Source organism: Neomonachus schauinslandi, chromosome 8 (genome assembly GCF_002201575.2).
Source record: "Neomonachus schauinslandi chromosome 8, ASM220157v2, whole genome shotgun sequence".
In the NCBI taxonomy this organism is placed as follows: Eukaryota; Metazoa; Chordata; class Mammalia; order Carnivora; family Phocidae; genus Neomonachus; species Neomonachus schauinslandi.
In genome coordinates, this window is record NC_058410.1 from 74,320,013 (window position 1) to 74,335,737 (window position 15,725).

The window sequence follows — 15,725 nt, forward strand, 5'->3', positions numbered from 1 at the left end:
AACCAAGTCCTTTTTGCCTCTATACTAAGATAAATTGCTGCTTCTAAAAGTTTTGATTCAGGTCTTAATCATGTTTCCCTATCCTGGGACTTAGACCAGTTATGTTTATGAAATGGAAATCAAAACTAGGCAAATTTCATGTGCTTTGAAATTAAAAAAAACAAAACCAGCAGAATCCTTTCTTGAAAAGAACATTACCTGGAAATCTAATATGTAAAAAAAGGTAAAGATGGAATTGCTATTTATGAAGAAGGGTGGGGAATCTGGCACCCTGGTGGCTTGGTACCTGGTCTGGTAACCTGTAGGCCAGTGTGTTTCAATCCTGAATGAAACACCTGAGGCCATGTTAAAATGAAGATTCTGATATAGAAGATATGGGGTAAGCCCCAAATTCTGTACTTCCAACAGTGTCTCAGGATGTTACTAGTTTGAAGACCACACTTTGAATAGCAAAGCTCTAGGCTCCTCCTTAGAGCCTCTGCAGATGGAGGAGCTTTGAAAAACACAGCCCTAACTGAATGACAATAAAAAATATAGAAGCATTTTAGATGAGGCCTCTTATAGGCAAACTTGCTACATTATAGTTTAACTTAGAAAAAAAGGTATATTAGTGATTATTCATTTTAGTATTCTTTGCTTTATAAATAAATTCTTAAGGCAAGAATTTTTTTCCATTCAAAAAATTTTAGAAAACAGAGAAAGGGGAAAAATTACCCATAATTCTCTTACTATAATACCTTTAATTTTTGGAGTATGCTTCCTTTTATCACAGTCCTAACCAGCACTTCAGATGCTACCCAGTGGACAGTAACATATTTGATAAAATTCCCCCTTAATTTGAGGCATTTAGGTTTTCCCCTTTAATTTCTGCTTTATGATTTATTGAGTGGCCCAATGCTTGAAGGATGGTTTACCTGTGTTATTGTGTATAGAAAGGGAGTTGGCAAACTATGGCCTATGGGTGAAACTAGCCTACTGTCTGTTTTTATAAATAAAGTTTTATTGGAACAAAGACACATTCATTTGTTTATATATTTTCTGTGTCTTATTTCATGCTATACTGGCAGAGTTGAATAGTGATAGACCATCTAGCCCACAAACCTAAAATATTGAGCTTCTGGCCCTTTACAAAGTAGTTTGCCAACCCTTGGGATAGAAGAACATATGCTATACTTTCCAAAATATTATTCTCTTACTGGATTTAAAATATCCAAAATCTTTGATGCTTTCAGCATCAGTCTTTATTTAAAAGCATTGCTATATTATAAAATTTTAAAATCTGATTTTAAAATTGTATTTTCCTTTCAGCACTTCTAAACCATCTAGTGATCTCCTGGACCTCCAGCCAGACTTTTCTTCTGGAGGGGCGGCAGCAGCCGCAGCACCAGCGCCACCACCACCTTCTGGAGGGGCCACCGCGTGGGGAGGTGAGTGAAACCAGCCAGCCATGCCATTTTTCTATTCAGTTGCTTTTATTCAGGCTATTATTGTTATACTTACCTTCTGATTGTCCAAAATGTTGCTAGAAACTTGGAGAGAAAATGCTAAGAATGGCACCTATTGATTTAAATATATATTGAGAGAGGCAGAGAGTCTCTCTGTAGTAGTCATATAGTTTTTATTTTAAGAGTTGAAACAAAGGCAGTATTTTTCTTTGCTATTCTAAAATTCTGACTATTTTTAATAATTGGCCTGTAGAGATTCAGGCATTAGAGGATTGGGTGTTCCTGTGAACTTCTGAGATTACTCAAAGGCAGCACTTCTAATTTGATTTGTTCAGGTGTAGCCTCCTTCCTGGATTCCTTTACACCTAAATTGGTTTTAATTCATATTGTATTTGACTTCAGGCAGTTGAAATCTGGGATAGATTCTTGTTTGTACCAGAAAAGATCCATACTAAGCTAACTGAGAAGAATCACATCTAAGTGCTTGATTCCCATTTTTATTCATGGATCTTGAAAAAATTAAAATTTTATAAGCATTTGATTTAAAAAGTAGATTAAATAATAATATAAAAATTAGTTAATTATTTTCAGTGCTGCACTGAGTTGGTTTTAAATACCTTGCCGTATTGCACCAAAATACCAAAATAAATTTTTTTAAGTTTAAAAATGATTCATACAACTATAGAAACAACACAGAGGGAACAACATAAGCAATGTGGTAGAATAGGAGGTGCCCCATCATAGCTCCCCACCGCAAAAATAATTTTGGCAGCCATTCATGGACAAAGTGCCTTTGTGGGAGCTTTGGGATCCAGGTAGGAGGTTGTAAAACCCCAATGGAGCCTGAGAGAAAGAAAGGTTGTTTTGAGATGGCAGGCCTACACCCAGAAGGGAGACTCACCAACCTTGTCCCTGGCTGCAGATCTGGAAATATCACCTGTCCCTATGGAGGCATTTATAGTCCTGTTTGGCCTTGGTCCTGCCATCAGCAACATCTACCAAGGGACCCAGAAGGAGCCATGCTTGCCCTTGCCTTGGGTAACAGGTCTGCTGACCTTTGGTCTCAGCTGTGAATTCTAAAATGGCCTATGACCCAGCTCCAGCCTTTCTCAGTCATGGTCTGGGAGCAGTCCTGCCTGCCCAGGAATCCAGCAAGAAACACACCTGTCCATGCCCCTAGAGGCAAACCCACTGAATTTGGTCCCAACTATGGACTTTAAATCAGCCCTCTGACTTGGTCCCAGCTCCATTCAGCTATGGTCCAGGACTAGACCTGCCTACCCAGCGACCCAGTGAGAGCCACACCTATCCATGCACTTGCTAATCAGCCCACCATCTGTGGACTCAACTGCAGACCCTGAAATGGACCCTTGTCCCAGTTCTAGCCCTACTGACCAAGGTCCTGAAGGTCCACCCAGGGATGAGGCAGATCCAAACCCATCCAAGCCCCTGGCAAGAGGCCCACCAACCATGGGCATCAAGCATACCCAGCAGGTAGCCACATGACCGAGCTCCAACCCCTCTCAGTTGTGATTCTATTCTGATACTCTGGGCAATGTCATTAGCACAGAGCAGGTGACAGTCTTTACTTGCCAAAATGAGTCTTTAAAGACTGGAAGAGCTATTTACTTCTTCAAATGCACAGACACCAACACAAGGCTACATGGATTACAAAGAATCATGGAAACAAACATGACACCACCAAAGGAAGCTAATAATACTCTAATAACCAATGCCAAAGAAATGGAGATCTATGAATTGCCTGACAAAGAATTCAAAATAATCATCTTAACGAAGCTCAGTGAGATGCAAGAGAACAGAAATAGACAACAAAACAAAGTCAAGAAAACAGTACGTGAACAAAATGAGAAATTTAATAAAGAGATAGAGGCCATAAGGAAGAACTAAACAGAAATCCTAGAGCTGTAGAATATAATGACTGAACTGAAAATTCAATAGAGAGCTTCAACAGCAGACTTAATCAGACAGAATAAAGAATCAGCAAACTCAAAGATACATCATTAGAAGATACCAGTTAGGGGAACAAAAAGGAAAAAGAAGCACATGGGACCTGTGGATGCTATCAAATGAATGAATATATGCATCAAGGGAATCCCAGAAGGAGAAGACAGAAAAAGAAGGGCAGAAAGCTTATTTAAAGAAATAATGACTGAACACTTCCCAAATTATACAGACATGGATATGGACATTCATATTCACGAAATTCAAAAGTCCCAAGCAAGATCGACCCAAAGAAGACACGGTATAATCAAATTGACAAAAGTCAAAGACAAAAAGAAGATCTTGAGAACAGCAAGAGAAAAGCCACTTGTCATATAGAAAAGAACCCTGATAAGGCTATCAGCACATTTCTCAGCAGAAGCCTTGCATGTCAGGAGTAAGTAGGATGATATACTCACAGTGCAGAAAGGGAAAAAAAAAAACCCAAAACTTCAACCACAAGTACTGTACCCACCAAAGTTGTCCTTCAGAAATGGAAAGATGAAGATATTCCTCCACAAATAAAAGCTAAAGAAGTTCATCACCACTAGACATGCCTTGTAAGAAATGCTAAAGGGAATTCTTCAAATTAAAGCAAAATATGTTAAGTACCAACATGAAAACATATGAAAGAATAAAGCTCACTGGTAAAGGTAAATATATTGCCAAATTCAGAATAATACTGTGGTGGTGGTAAGTAAATCACGTTTAACTCTAGTATAAAAGTTAAAAGACAAAAGAATTCAAAATAACTAAAGCTACCATAATTTGTTAGTATAAACACGATATGTAAAACTTGTGACATCAAAGCATAGAATGTCAGGGGTGAGGAGGAGTAAAAGTGTAGACTTTTGATATATGATTGAAGTTAAGTTCTTAGCTTAAAATGTACTGTTATAACTATAAGCTGTTTTATATAAGACTCATGATAAATACAAAGAAAACACTTCTACTAGATACTCAAAAGATAAAGAGAAAGGAATCAAAATATACCACTAAGGAAAATCAACAGTAAACAAAATGGCAATAATAAGTCCTTACTCATCAATAATTACTTTAAATATAAATGTATTAAATTCCCCAAATCAGAAGACACAGAGTGGTTCAATGAATATTAAAAAAAAAACAAAAACACAAGATCCAACGATATGCTGCCTATGAGACTCACTTTAACTTTCAGGACACACATAGGTAAAGTGAAAGGATAGAAAAAAGATACTCCATGCAAATGGCAATCAAAAGAGAGCAGGATTGGCTATACTTTTATCAGACAAAATAGATTTTTGGTCAAAATCTATCCAAGACACAGAGAAGGTCACTATATTATATAATGATAAAAAGATTAACCCATCAAGATGAAATAACAATTATAAATAAGTATATACACTAAACATTGGGACACCTAAATATATAAAACTGATATTAACAGAACCAAGGGGAGAAATAACCACACAATAACAGTAGAGGACTTTTTTATGCCACTTTCAACAATGGATAGATAATCCAGGCAGAAAATCAATAAGGAAACAGTGGACTTGATAACTTTATTCTAAATGGGCCCAACAGACATATACAGAACATTCCATTTAACACAGAAGAATATACATTCTTCTCAAGCACACATGGAACACTCTCCAGGATAGATTGTAAGTTAGGGCACTAAACAAATCTTAGCAAATTAAAGAAGATTGAAGTCATAGCAAGTATCATTTCTAATCTCAGTGGTATGAAACTAGAAATCAGTAACAAAAGGAAAATTGGAACATTCACAAATATGTGGAGATTAAACAACATACTCCTGACCAACCAATGGGTCAAAGAAGAAATTGAAATGAAATCAGAAAGTATCTTGAAACAGATGAAAATGGGGGCACCTGAGTGGCTCAGTCAGTTAAGTGTCGCCTTTGAGGCCTGGGATTGAGCCCTGCATCAGGCTCCCTGCTCAATGGAAAGTCTGCTTCTCCTTCTCCCTCTGCCTGCCACTCCCCCCTACTTGTGCTCTCTCTCTCTCTCCCCCCAATAAAGAAATAAAATCTTAATAAAAAAAAAGAAACACATGAAAATGGAAACATAACATACCAAAACCTACAGGATGCTGCAAAAGCAACTCTAAGAGGGAAGTTTATAGTGGTAAAGGCCTACATTAAGAAGAAAGATCTCAAATAAGCAAGCTAGCTTTATACCTCAAGGAACTAGAAAAAGAACAAACAAATCCCAACATTAGCAGAAGGAAGAAAATAAGAAAAATTAGACCAGAAATAAATGAAGTAGAAACTGGAGAGACAATAGAAAAGATCAGTGAAACTAAGAATTGGTTTTTTGAATATACAAAATGACAAACCTTTAGCTAGACTAAACAAGAAAAGAAGAGCAAGAACTCAAATAAAATTATAGATGACAGAGGAAACATTACACCTGATATTATAAAAATACAAAGGGCCATAAGAGACTACTATGAACGACTATATGCCATCATATTGATAATCCAGAAAAATTAATAAATACCTAGAAACATAAAACTGACTGAGACAGAATCATGAAGAAATAGAAAATCTGAACAGACCCATAATGAGTAAGGAAATTGAGACATGAATCGAAAACTCCCAACAAAGAAAAACCCATGACCAGATAGCTTCACAAATGAATTCTATCTAAACATGTAAATAAGAATTAATGCCAGTCCTTCTCTAATTCTTCCAAAAAATTGAAAAGGAGAAAACACTTCCAAACTCATTTTTTGAGACCAGTATTACCCTCAGACCAAAGCCAGATAGGGACCTGCAAGAAAAGGAAATTACAGGCCAATAACCTTGATGAACAAAAACACAAAAATGCTTTGCCAAGTATTAGCAAACCAAATTCAGTAACCCATTAAAAGGATCGTACACCATAATCAAGTGGGATTTATCAATATATGGTTCAATATATACAATATATGCAAATCAGTAAACATGATATATGATATTACAGAATGAAGGATAAAAATCATATGATCTCATTGTGCCTGGGTGGCTCAGTTGGTTAAGCATCCAACTCTTGATCTTAGCTCAGGTCTTGATCTCAGGGTCATGAGTTCAAGCCCTGTGTTGGGATCCACGCTGGGCATGGAGTCTACTTTAAGAAAAAATCATATGATCTCAATAGATGCAGAAAAATCATCTAACAGATTTCACCATCCTTTCATGATAAAAATTCTTGGCAAATTATAAGTAGAAGGAGTGTACCTTAACATTATAAAGGCCATATATGATGAGCCCACAGCTAACATCATACTCAATGGTGAAAAGCTGAAACCTTTTTCTCTTAAGATTAGGGACAACACAAGGATGCCCACTCTCCACTTCTATTCAACATAGTGCTGGAAGTCTTAGCCAGAGCAATTAGGCAAGAAAAAGAAATAAAGCACCTGATAGGCTAGCAGAACCTTGGCTCAGGGCCTGATGGTCACTTTTTGATAATTAGACATCATTAGTCTTCTGTCTCAAGAATATATCTATAACTGTACTATTTCATGGTAGTAGAAGGTCAGCTAAAAAGAAAAAAATACTAATAAATTCTCTAATTCCTAAGCAGAATAGTAAAATTTATAAGCCTTAAGAAATTGAAGTAAAGTTGTATAATATGAAATTGAGAAATATTCACTACCTTCAGTTTGCATTTATCCTATAGATACCCGGTAGGGGTTGAACATGATGCTAAGTTATAACAAATATGTTTTGGTCATTTGACTAAGCAAAAATAAATAAAATCACTTTCTCGATCTTGTTTGATAAATTCATGCCACTTCTATTATTGAAACACATTTTAATTTTGTATAACCAGACAATAAACTATAAACCTTAAAACTCTGTAGACTTATTTAGATATTCTTATCTGACCATAATGCTAGTAAGAGGATTCATTTTCCAACAACCAAGGCCATTTCAGGTGTTTATGAATTCAGGTGTTTATGAATGGGTACTGATAAATATTACCATTTTAAGGTACATACTGTAAATGATAGTATTTTTCCTGTTGGCATAAGACAACCATGTTTTAGCAAATTCATATTTTAGTAAACCTAAGTTAAATAATGCCATATAAGATTTGCATTCTGTGGGCTGATAATGAACATGTTTGACTGAAAGATGACAGAGCATTTTTTTAATCCCTGCCATTGGCCCCATAATGAGAGTGTTTTTCTCTTCATAATAAATTCCTCTCAGCAGAAACAAGTGAGTATGTGTGTTGTCTTTCTGTGTATCTTAGAAGTGGGAAACAGATCATTTCTTCTTATAAATGCTTGAAGTGAAATTTCTCTTTTCTGAGAAATATAGAATTCCTATTAGGGTTTTATTAGTTGACCTAATTAGGGTTTTTATTAGAATTAAGAGACCTAACAGAAAGTAATTACCAACATCCATTTGAAGGCTCACTCTTATTATGCAATCATATGACTTTAATAGTTTCCATGGGGAATATTACCCACAGTACAAGCAATTTTAGTGACATATTACCATTTGCTTGTTAATTAAATCTGGGGGCATATCTATGGGCTATTTTGGAAACATGCATGTGTACACACACATACATCCAGAAAGATGTATAGAAGCTTTGAAAGTCATAGTTCTATAATGAAAATTATAACTTGACTTAAATGTTAGCTCTTGCTATTTTTATTAGCAAGCATTTGATATGCTCCAGGTAAGAGTGAGCACTTAAATATATTAACACATTCAACCTTTATAATAACCTAGGAAGTTTAGCCTCATATCACTGCAAAATATAGATTTCCTTATTAATTTAGTTGTAGTTTTGTTTCCTCAGTTACAATGAGTATTTTCTAGCAATTTCCATAACACAAAAAAATAACTCTGATTATGTACTACTTGCCAGTGAATTGAACTCTGCTGCTGTGGGTTATGGGGAGGAGCAGTTTGTATAGTTTAATCTTTTATAAACACTGGTAGCTTTGAGAATAACTGTTCCCATCATCATAAAGTAGGGCTTTCTTTTATACTAGGGAAAATTTTGCATAAAGCAAGAAATAAGTAACAAATTATATTTCATCCAGAAAATTAAGATTTTAGAGATTGACACCTGTAGCAAAAGTTTTCAGCATCAGTTATGCACCACTATGTTTAGTCGTCATACATTTCCCTAGGAAATTTTACTTTCCATCTTTCATCATATTGCAACAAGTCTTATAACCCTCAATCTGAATAAAACACTAGTCAAAAACATGGAACTAGTATTTTAATCTTTTATACTTTTTTAAAATATTTCTATTTCTCTCTCGTTCCAATACACGTGAATAGTCTTCTCCTTTCTCACTTACCAAATGTACGAAATAAATTGCCCATTCCCTGGCATAGACAGTAGCAAGTCTGGAAACTGTTAAATCACATGGCTCTTAGCTCTTCTGCTATCACATTGTTTCTTGAACTAGCCATTATAAAGCAAGACTAGAGAGAGTCCCACCAATGCCAGGAGAATAGAGAAACCAAGTCTGTCTGGCTTCTGTTGACCCAGTTTGGTTTCTAATTAATATTTTGGGATGTATGAGTATAGAGTAACAGTTGTTTTGGGCCTGATACTGTTGGTTTGAGGAATTATTGGAAGTACCTTCTGTTTCTCAGGATTTGGGGCCTACCTGTTCAGCTTATAGCCCCAAATCAACATAGCTCCTTTTTGCCTATTGTTAATTATGCATATGTTCTAAAATTAAAAAACTGTTTCTAATGTGAAGTACCCTGTGTGCTATAATTTGTTAATGCTGTTATGAAATATAAAAGATTTGGTTAGAAGGGCTTTGATTACCTTAGTGTGTCTGTAGAGTGCTTTATCTAATATTTATTGGGTTTGCAAATTGCATAGTTAAATGAATATGATTATTTTTTTTAAAGATTTTATTTATTTATTTATTTGAGAGAGAGAGAGAGAGAAACAGCATGAGAGGGGAGAGGGTCAGAGGGAGAAGCAGGCTCCCCACTGAGCCGGGAGCCCGATGTGGGACTTGATCCCAGGACTCCGGGACCATGACCTGAGCCGAAGGCAGTCGCTTAACCAACTGAGCCACCCAGGCGCCCGAATATGATTACTTTTAATGTCAAATTTATGTTTCTCAGTTTTTTAAATGTCTTCTAGAACTTTTAGATTACTTAGTTCTCATATTGTTTCTAAGGCTCTTAAGAAAATAGCTCCCTAATGAGTTCTGATAAAATTTCTTCATGATTAAAATAAATTTCCAGTAAATTCATGAATTCAAATATAAGCCCTGGGTTATATCACATGATTGGGAATACAAGAATGCTATTGGACTCTCTAAATGTTTAACCTAAAGTTATAGTATAGTTAAGAATTACCCTTCCTGGGCTTTTTATTTAGGATGCCAACTGTAATCCCACTGTTGAACACTAAGTATGCACCTCCAAAAGGAATGCAGACCTCAGAAGGCCTGAAAAGTTTGGATGCTACACAGTCTTGTCTCATTCATCTTAAAAATAATTCTCATTATGTTGTCACATAATGTTTATAAATGGAAAGATTATATATAGAATTGAAAAACATCCAATAATGTGAAATTTATGAAGACAAAAATCATGGAGGTGAGGGTTATTTTTTTCTAGCCCCTAAACTTGGACTGTTCTTTGACTGTGTTTGGTATGTTCTGCAATCAAACTACAGCTATCAGAAAGCCTGTATTTATTCTGTGGTATTCTGGACTGAAGTGACACATCAAATAGAGGATTAATAAAGTTTCATTGACTACAGTTTCCTTAGAATTGATATTTATCGTGTAGTGAAATGCATCAAAGCAGATGAAATAGTAAATCTGGTAAGAAATAGAGTTTGTCAAAGTTATTTAGAGCTGACTTCAGGTAAGTCTCTTGACCTTGCTTGCCCTCCGTTTTCCCATTTATAAAATTGGAAGCTAGGTCTAGAGGATCCCTACGGTCCCTTCCAGCTCAAACATTCCATGATAATAATAGGCAATACACTATTTCGTGATTATAAATGGTCCAGAAAGGTGCAAACAGCTAAAATGTCTTCAGTTAGTACCTCGCCCTGCTTGGACATTGGTGTGGCTGCATGTTTCAGCTTTCTTTCTTGTTTCTTCATACGCTGACACATAATGGACATCGGTAGACCTTTTGGGAGAGGGTGAGTAAAGCTTTATTTTAAACTTCTGTTTTGAGAGACCTCCATTTCTTAATAACTGTCCTTATTTGGTCATTTGGAGTCTGGTATATCTTCTGTCCTTTTCCTCCTCTTCTCTCCTGTTGGTTCTCTGTCTGTGGTGCAACGTAGATTCTCTGGCTACACTTTCCTCTGTTCCCTCTGAAGCACAAGTTTCAGATCCCTTTGCACCAGAACCTAGCCCTCCTACTACAGCTTCTGAAACTGCAACTGCTTCAGCCTCTGCCTCAACCACTACAACTGTCACTGCTGTCACTGCTGACGTGGATCTCTTTGGAGGTTAGTCGGTCACATCACGGTTTTGTCCTTTTCCTGCCAGGTTTGCTAAAATTACCTTAGAGTTAAGGTACTTAAAAATGTTTACATTATATAACAGCACGTCAGAGTGTTCCACTACGTTTTACATGTTTATTCATATGTATTTATCTTCGCTAACTTCATCAACCTTATCTTCACTTAATTTTAGTGGTTTTAGCGCAAAGGTTGCAATGCTTTAGGCCCACTTGATTTTCCCATTTTTTAAAAGTGAGGATTTAAGTTGCTGTTGTCCCCTATATGCTCCTGCCCAGCAGTATCTATATGAAGGTGGTACCAGACCTCTCTATCATATTTAGGTGTGACTTTTTGACCACATTGACACTAGCTGAATGAATAGTACTTGGAGAATATGGAAGGGGAAGTCCTGGCTTAAGTTATTTTTTAAGATGTAAGACAAAAAATCATCTAAGAGTAGTTCAGATTTGGAAGTCTGAAGAGAGTTTAGGGATATGCCCATTTTTGTAACTGTAAGCTTGTTCTGTGCAAGCAAAAACTTGGAGCATCTTTGGCTTTGGAACTTTGAGAGATCATCTGATACCAACACTCAAAATGCTGATGGAAAACAGGTTTAGGTCAGGCTTTGAAATGATTGCCTGAAAATATACTTTACGTGCAAATGTAAATTCTGACAGAGTTGATTTACAGCTGTGAGCTTGAGTCAGGTATCTAGACTCTGGCAGCATAATATGCCCGGACCTGAGGAACCATCTGCAGCCATTTACACATTCCCATCTGAGTGGTGCTGATGTCCACACCTGGAGAAGTGCTGATGTCAAATACATACATCGAATGGTGTTATAGTCATCATAGTTTTGTGTTTCTTCATTACCATATAACATCTTTCCCAGGGCATTTTGAGAAAATGGTAAAGAAATTGGAGGAAGCGAGTGACAGGGAGAGCAGGAGAGGTTTGGCAGGCTCTGGTGGAGTCAGTACATTCCCCAGGGAAGGTACGCTTGCACACTGCCACATGGCACTGTGCTCCCCGCCATGGCCCAGTCACTGAGGCTGGCCGACACCCAAGACAAGGAGCACTCAACTGGACACAGCACTGCGCCCAGTGTTTCACACGAGGAAGTTGCTGCCGTCTTGCCGCGCTGCCATTCCTATTACAGGAGAAACCATTTTTTAAAAAGTAGGAGAAGGCTCTTGAATATTTAATTAAAAATAGTCAACCACTAGCAAAAGTTAGTTTTTCAGGTACACCTCTATAACTTCTGAGACCAAAAGTTAAATTTTTAGCTTAAATTTATAAAATCAACTTCTTCACCCCCTCCTACGCCCCCCACAATTGGTATTGGGTATGAGTGGTTTCTCATAGGCTTATGTTGACAGAAAAACGTCAAGGAAGATATGGACATGATGGATAACTCTTGTGTGCTTGAACATTTCTACATCTTTAGCTGTTTAGATTTTTGTTTTTCAGTCCATTTGTAAGGAGCTTAATTGCCTTTAAGAAATCAGTCAACTCCAGCTTGCTTCCCTCATGGCTCTCTAGAATAATAAAGCCTAATATATTGCTTTGATACAGTCTTTGTGCCATCCTGCTGTTTGTGTTGATCACTTATTACTGATTTTTCTGTATTCCTCAAGCAGAAAAATCTGTGTATTTGTAAATATTGTCATGGCTTTTTCTAACCTGAAATACAGATTTAAAAGACTAATGCTTCAGAAAGCCATCTAACTTAATGCCAAAGAATGGAGCCCTCCTTGGGATTTTACCAGTATCCTTTCTAGACATTTGGCTGTAGGTTTAGTGAGTACATCTGTAAATCTCATCACAATCATTTTTATTGATCTGGATAGTCCCACAACCTGTCTCCTGACCTCTGACAGCTATAAAATCTCTTATCATTTATGGTCAGGAGCCTATACGTGTCACTGTTATGTAGCTTTCAAGGATATTCCCTAATTTCTTTCATGCTCTTTATTGATTTACAACGAATTATTTAGAGATGGGCCATGTTGTGTGGCCATTTTTTTTCTTATTCTGTATCACTAAAATGGGTAAGTGATAGAACTCTTAAATACACAAGGGCACCAGATATTTTGTTTACATGACTTTAAAACGTGCTTTTGAGGTTTTATCTAGCTTGTACAGCAGTATTAAATAGATATCTTTAGAAGTAAGTTAAAGAGCTTTAATTTCTGAAAAGTAGCTAATTAATTTCATGAGTATGAAATATTAAAACATTAAAATTTTCTATGCATTCTCATTACAAATTTGAAAAATAGGAAATGTTATCAGTTTTAAATATCCAGATTGACACTCCACCTAACATTTTAGTTATTTCAGTGTTAAGTCATTAAAAATTTTTTTTCAGAAACATTATACTTACTAAATGCTTTATTTTTTAAAGTGAACTTTTAAGAAAAAATCTGCTTTCTGTGGTCATGCAGAACAGGACTGCAAGGTAGTATTGTGCTTTTAAAAAATCAGTAAAATTTACAGATACTGATAAAAGACAAACTTGTTTAAAATATTCTATTTTTCACTTGAAAACTTTGCTCACAGCAACACATTAGTCCGTGACAACACAGGGTTTTTCTAAGCACGGGAATGCTAAGTTGATACTAATTCCTCTACACTTTTGCCAGGGTACCCTTTCAGTCACCTGTGTCAGTATGTGAGCAAGCCCTCATGAGGATGTAGTCTGTGAGCATGAAACCAAGTGGCTGGAAAACCAGAGAACTTAGCTCGCAAGCCTGCTTTCATTTGCACGAGTTTGTTGACAAACTAAGTTAATTAACCTTCCTTAAAACCAGAACTTAAATACAAGCACTTAAAAATAGATTTCATGTAAGAGTCTTATAACCTGGGTGACTTCCAGGCTGTTGACAATGATTGAAACCTTTGTGCCAAGTATGTGATTTAAAGATGGCTCATGTGACTGGAGAACATGGGGAGAGTTCAGGTGGGGAAAATTACAGCTAAGTAAATTTCAAATGAAATAAAAATGAAACAAAAAAATTTTCAAATGAAATTTTTAGAAAGGTAGTCACATGCTAAAAAAATTAAGAGAAAATTCTTCCTAGATTGCTAGAAGGAAGAAAAGACTGGTCTATAGCGGTGGTATCAGGGAGATGATTTTGCTGGGGAAGGTCTGGACTGGGTACATAATTGTAGAACAGCAGGAACATGCATTTCCAGGAAATAGGACTGTTTGAAAATAAGCAGAATGTAAAAATGAACTGCAAATGGGTAACAAGGGAAAGAGAACTTGATTGGAAAGAGCTTGAGTTTTCAGAACTGGAAGGATAATGCTGCCACTGATAAAGAAAGCTAGGTAGTAAAACAAGTTTTGTTTTATTTACAACAAAAAAATTCTATTACCTCTCACAGCTCTGGAGCCAACTGAGCTCTGCTGGACTGTTCTCATTCAGGGTCTCCTTCCTGGCTAGTCAGGCAGTGGCTGGGGCTGGGTTCGGCTGCAGCCTCGCTCATGCAAATCTCTCCCTCCTGGCCTGGAAGACTTATCAGACAGGACCTGGAGCAGCTGGCCTCCTGTCTTTAAGAGAAGTTCTTTTTTTTTTTTTTTAAGATTTTTATTTATTTATTTGACAGAGAGAGACACAGTGAGAGAGGGAACACAAGCAGGGGGAGTGGGAGAGGGAGAAGCAGGCTTTCCGCCAAGCAGGGAGCCTGATGCTGGGCTCGATCCCAGGACCCTGGGATCATGACCTGAGCTGAAGGCAGACGCTTAATGACTGAGCCACCCAGGCGCCCTTTAAGAGAAGTTCTGATGGGACTAGAGGAGTTTGTAATGTTTAGTTTTAAGTAACAGGAGAAGCATTAAAAGGAGATGACAGGGAAGAAAAAAACCACTTCTGAGGACATGGTTACAAATATGGGTTTCACCTACTTACACGTAGGTGATAATTGAAGAGGCCAGCCCATGGTTATTTACTTGACCCCCAACACTGATATAACTGGTGTTTATTCCATCCAACAAAGACAAAACAGTAGAGTGTGGCATGGCTCTTGACAGTGCAGCGTAGTAGCTAAACACACAAACCTCCGTCAATTTACGACCAAATCCTGACACCACCATTTGCCTGTTTGGTGACCTTGGTCAAGTCACTCAGACTCCCCAAGCTTCTGTTCTTATCTACAAAGTGGAGATAATAGAACCTATATTGTGAGATAGTTACAGGAATTAAATTTAATAATGTCCATAAAGTATTTACACAGTGGTGCATACTCACTAGTGACTGCTATTACCGTTTTTACTAGTTCTAGTATTATTAGCCTTGGTTCAAGGTTTTATGGGAATAAAAAGAAAGAAAACAGACCTGACTTGTGGCAAAATACTTTCAGCCCTGCCAACCTCCTCTTACACTCTCTTGTGTTCTGCCCCGGTTCTTAGGGTTTTCATACTGCTCTAAGCCCTCTATTACAGTGTCCTTAGCATTGCATCTGGGGAAGCAAGCCTGGCCTAGCCACACTCCAGTATTATTTGGCCTCTCCCCTGACAGACCCTTGCTCCAAAAACATATTCCCTTGTGTAGCTGAGGGAAGCAAGCAGATCAAATAAATCTGTAAGATATGAATAACCGATTGTCTCATTGTGTCTTCTAAGGATATTTGTGTTCTTTTTTTTTTTAATTTTATTATGTTATGTTAGTCACCATACATCATTAGTTTTTGATGTGGCGATCCATGATCCATTGTTTTCATATAACACCCAATGCTCCATGCGGTACGTGACCTCCTTAGGATATTTGTGTTCTTGTAAAGGGCCTTTCAACCCAAGTGACCAATTTATTGTTTGTTGTTCCACT

The 15,725-nt window shown here is 37.0% G+C and overlaps 1 protein-coding gene across 1 annotated transcript in view; it reads left to right on the plus strand.

Annotated features, from left to right (window-relative positions):
- SNAP91 (synaptosome associated protein 91) overlaps nt 1-15,725 on the plus strand; it is a 142,966-nt gene that overhangs the window by 90,203 nt on the left and 37,038 nt on the right. Inside the window, exons 14-16 of the mRNA XM_021693088.2 lie at nt 1,309-1,427; nt 10,575-10,589; nt 10,737-10,904. Coding sequence (XP_021548763.1) covers nt 1,309-1,427; nt 10,575-10,589; nt 10,737-10,904 — 302 coding nt within the window. The remainder of the gene's footprint in view (nt 1-1,308; nt 1,428-10,574; nt 10,590-10,736; nt 10,905-15,725) is intronic.